Here is a 5,064-nt window from a genome sequence, read left to right as displayed (position 1 = left end):
TGGATTTTTTTTCCTTTTTTTTTGGTTTATTAGCTTTGGAGTTAATAATTGTTGGGACATTATTAGATTTGGATTTTTTTTTATATTAGATTTGGATTTAATAATTGTTGGGACATCATTATATTTGGACCTTTTTTTTGGTTTATAGATTTAGGATTTAATAATTATTGGGACATTATTAAATGAATAAAATTATTAAATTAAGAGTTCAGTATTAACAATGCAATAAAATCTCCTATCAATCACATCATTGACTATTAGCTAGAGTGTTCCAAGTAGCGCGCCTATGTTGATATCGATCCTCCCAACCTGTAACGGTATCGTCACGTATATCAAACCAAGTAGTAGCAATAGGAGGAACTGGAAAATTATCTTCAAACTCCAATCGCACAAAATTCCACCCTAAAGACAGTATGCAAAACTCCCTATACGGACCGGTTGCTATTGACGGAGCAGTCCAAGGTAGCACAGTGATGCATGGGAACACACCACGACCATCTATACCAACACCAAAACACATAACAGCGGCATTATAAAAGTTAGCAATCGAAAACAAGTCATCAAAAGCAACCATCCAATGATTTGTGCCGAATCTCCCTCCAGTCCATGTGATACGGTTGATTGCAACATCTAATTGTTCAACTCTGTACACTCGAGAATACATGTCTCGATGATGACCAACCTCATTTGCAATCGATCGTCGAGCTAATATCCATTCATGCTGGTCACCTATGAAGAAATCTGCAACACATCGAAATCCACAGTTACCATCACCAAGAGGATCACTCCACCCTCGTAGAAATGGAAGCATGAAGGCTGGAACTTTATCCAAATATGCGAATTCCTCCAAGTTCAAATCATTCCTTACAAGTGTGCACAAATTAGCCATAAATAATAATAATAATAATAATATTATTATTAATAATAATAATAATAATAATAATAATAATAATAATAATAATAAGAACCTAAAGCTGTATAAATCGGTGTCGTACGACCACCCCGACGACCACCCCTACGACCACCTCGACGGCCACGAGAACCCAAAATATGCTCAAATCTGCTGCGATTACGCCTAGTAGATGTAGACCATTGACCTGTCGGTGGTCGACCCCTTGTTGTCTTGTTGACCTATGGATCAGTAAAATCAGTCTGATCTCGGAGTAGCTCCTCAAATAGGACCCGGTTGATACCCCACACAAAGCTTGGATCACGATCTAAGACCTCATCCACCAAAGACCTAAACAAGGCTGCATCCTGCTCCGACTCATTAGCAAAAACGGGAATGTCAACGCCCTCACCGATCACTAATGTCTTCCAAAATGGATGGACCTAATCCAAATACAACCCTGTCCCTGCAAGAATTGTTGTCCACATGGTGCATGCACATGGGAGACCGTGCGTTGTCAGTAACGCACACCCACACCTATCCAACACATCATCAGATAACTCTCCCATCCTCTTCAACTCATCCTGTAAAATATCAAGACCTCGAAATGACATAAAGCCGTTAAGATGAAGCAAAGGCATGATGTTGTGTTGTGACCCCATTCGCCGTCTCGAGTCCTCTAAATGGTGACGAATCTCAATTAGCATACCCTCAATGTTGCTGTGCACACGACAGAAGATAGTGTCTAATGCTCCTGTAGAACTGTCGAACCATTGTTTAAGTACGGAATGTTGGCTCTCTACTCTACATGTGTTGACATTGCCGAAGTGCATCACCAAATTTGTCCAAACTCGCACAAATTTCTCCTTATGGACCAACCATTGATCCTCGACGTATTTCACCAGTGGTGGGTTCGATGCTCCCCATGTCGCTTTCATAGTTTGCAACTTTAACTCATAGTCGGCAATAGTGGTCGAACACATTACTCTTCTCCATCTACCATTTCAAAATCTCTCGGCCATCAACATATCCTTCCCACACAAAATGTGCGCCCTTCCCAATACATACTTGTTAATGTGCCACCCGCATAATAAATTCGCACAATTTGGAAAGACCTCTTTCAAAGCCTTCATCAACCCCAACTCACAATCAGTAACAAAAACATTCGGAGCCACCTCAAATCCAATGTACAACTGCAATTTCTCCAAAACCCACTTGTAGCTTTCATAAGTTTCACTCTTCAATATGGCATATCCGATCAAAAAGTTTTGATTTGTAGGCGTGACACCAACGAGCTCGAAGAATGGCATGTTATATATGTTGGTCTTGTACGTAGAATCCATCCCAGTGACATGTGGATACGTACGTAACATATTAGCCATCTCTGAGTGGGCCAAAAAAGAATGGGTGATGGCACGGGTATCTGGATCAACATTTATCTAAGTGACATACTTGTACTCATTTGCCAAGTGAACAAACTGGTGCGCAACATCTCGACCTTCACAAGCATCTAGACGAGCACGACTTCTCACATTGTAGATATGTCTCTTGTTGGGCTCTCATTCGGAAACTTCTCTTTCACGGCTTCCATAATGTGACGCGGCTTGGCTGCAACAGAATTCATGTCAATAACAAGCGTCTTTGCAGCTGGACTAAGACCACTAACCTGTCGGTGACCCTCTCGATATACCATGAGCGGATGGTTATGCATGCCTTTCAAGCCCTTTTTAGATTTAATTATCCATCCTTCCATATCCCGCAAACATCGAGCCGAGATTTGAAACGTACATTTACAACCCTTGCTCTTCGTGTTTTTCCGTGTGGCATTTTCACGGTCCTAATTTTCCCCTCTGTTTCTCTCCCCACGATCACATTTCATGTAATTAATTGGAAGCCCATTTCTTTGTTTCTTATACGATGAATTTGTCAAAAAGAACCCTAATGGAGTGGCAATTTCTCTAGCCCAATCAACAGCTGCTTGATAGGTCGGGAAAACTTCTCTAGTCTGAAATTGCGGGCTATAATCAACACCATCACCGCCGTAATCTGATAATGACGCCTGATACAAATAAATAATTCTTTTAATTAATAATAACGAACAATATAACATTAATAATTATAATTATAATTATAATAATAATCTTAAATAGAATAATATTTATTTATATTATTCATACTAGTATAAAAGTAAATACAATAATATTAATTTTAAAAAAAAGCATCGTCACCACACTCAACCGGAGCTGCAAACCGGTTGACCGACATGGGTTACCGGATTTTACCACCGGTTGACCGTGACGGATAACCAGATTTCAGCACCGGTTGCCCACGGTAACCTGCGTGGAAAACCGGTAGACCAACACGGCCAACCGGTGTTCAAAACCGGTAAACAACTCCGGTCAACCGCCGTATAAAACCGATTTCCGGGGAGGTTGACCGGTTTCGTGCACCGGTTGACCGGTTTTACGTCATCATATATGTATACAACTAGCTAATTTATAATTTATTCCAAATTCAGCATAATTTATAATCATATTAGTATACAACTAGCTAATTAAATAAATAATCGTACTTGTTCAAAAGCCGAGGGTTGAGATTGCGGTTGGTTTTCCGACGAATCACCGTGATTATCATCCATTTCCGATAACTTTTCCGTTCGTGGTGGTGGTCCAATCTATTAGTGGTGGTGGTCCGATGTTGGTAGTGACGCGGTAATTGTAGTCGATTAATTAAAGTTAGAAATTTTTTTTAAAATAATTGGGTAAATATTTATTAAGGGCAAGAAAGTCCCTTTACTTAAAATGATGGCGGTTTGATAAAAAACGTTGGCGGTATTTAGCAATCCACTATTTAATGTGACGTGGACCAATAAAAAAGAATGGGACATAAAATGGGATATAAGAGGGGGATAGAGGATTCAGACCCTTTTTTAAGGTAGTAATTTACAAATTTTCCTTAATCATTTTATTTGAAATTTATTATATTATCTAATTAGAAACTTTATAGATCATAATGATAATGGAATCTTTATTTATTTATATTTTTGAATAATGAAATAAGGCTCTATTGACTGAAATCGCACAACTCCTAAAAATCTTTGTCTGCTACACGCCTACACATATCAAAGGTATACAAGGCTCTCCATTCGAGATAGTTATACATTACAATCATCTGCAAATCTATTGATAAGAAAATTATAATTATATATTAACACACATCTAGAAAGAGAAAGTCCATTATTATTTTCATTACAAGTTGGATCATTCATAAAAATGTCTCAGGTCCGGTAGATAGGATAGAACCAAGATACGTACATGTTATCAAAGGAAATAAAAGGGTAACGAAGTTAACCGACCCAACAACAAACAAGAACATTATAAAAACCATAAGTAACACACTTTGATATCACACCTATATGTGTAAATATCATCGTAGTGCATCGAGAAGCCAGAAGATGCATGATCGATGTGTAACTCTGGAAAACAATCCAAATTATAATTGACATTCGTACTTATCTGACCCAATACTAACACACATCAATGATGTATTCGGACAACACTCACGTACGTCGGGGGTACATGGGTGTCCAGGATGCTCCTCACAATTAACACAAATGTTGGTAGGAGGAGAATTCGGGTTTGGAAGACATGAAAGTTCAGGACAACATTCGCGGTCATCACAAGAATGCCCTGCGTGATCCTCACAATCTGTGCACACGTTGTTAACACATGCAAATTCTTCACAACAAGCTGTAGTAGGACTGCATTGATCACCCAGACATTGTGCGCTTACATATAGCATTTGCACCATCACTGTCGAAAATATTGTTACTTCGTTTATTATTAGTACGAAAAATTACTATATATAAAAAAATATTACTTAGCACATATATCATGAGTATGTATGATAAGCAATTTCAATATCACATGTACATACAAATAAAAATAAAATACATACAATATACATTCATATACATGTATATCATAGCAAAAAATTGTAGGATCAAACGGTCAAACCCCACTAGAGTTTTTTTTTTTTTTTTTTTTTTTTTTTTTTTTTTTTTTTTTTTGGTGGGGGGGTTTCCTTACTCTTCCCCTCATTCCCAGATTATCTAGCTCACTAACTCGGATTGAGTTCCTGTGAGAGATTTTGACCTGATAAAACCCTTCTCCTTA

The 5,064-nt window shown here is 38.2% G+C and overlaps 1 protein-coding gene across 1 annotated transcript; it reads right to left on the bottom strand.

The window, feature by feature from the left end:
• Positions 1-247: 247 nt before the first annotated feature.
• LOC110689447 lies at positions 248-889 on the bottom strand. Its single transcript, XM_021866237.1, has one exon. It carries the CDS (start codon positions 887-889, stop codon positions 248-250), a length of 642 nt encoding a protein of 213 aa, XP_021721929.1.
• Positions 890-5,064: the final 4,175 nt, after the last annotated feature.

The sequence above is a fragment of the Chenopodium quinoa genome, unplaced genomic scaffold (genome assembly GCF_001683475.1).
Source record: "Chenopodium quinoa cultivar QQ74 unplaced genomic scaffold, ASM168347v1, whole genome shotgun sequence".
Taxonomy (NCBI): domain Eukaryota; kingdom Viridiplantae; phylum Streptophyta; class Magnoliopsida; order Caryophyllales; family Amaranthaceae; genus Chenopodium; species Chenopodium quinoa.
The sequence above is the reverse complement of the archived record's forward strand: the minus strand, read 5'-3'. Positions and strand labels throughout refer to the sequence as shown.

What these genes read in the sequence shown, in the direction of transcription:
- LOC110689447 (XM_021866237.1), bottom strand. Translation starts at nt 889, where the DNA reads ATGGCTAATTTGTGCACACTTGTAAGGAATGATTTGAACTTGGAGGAA.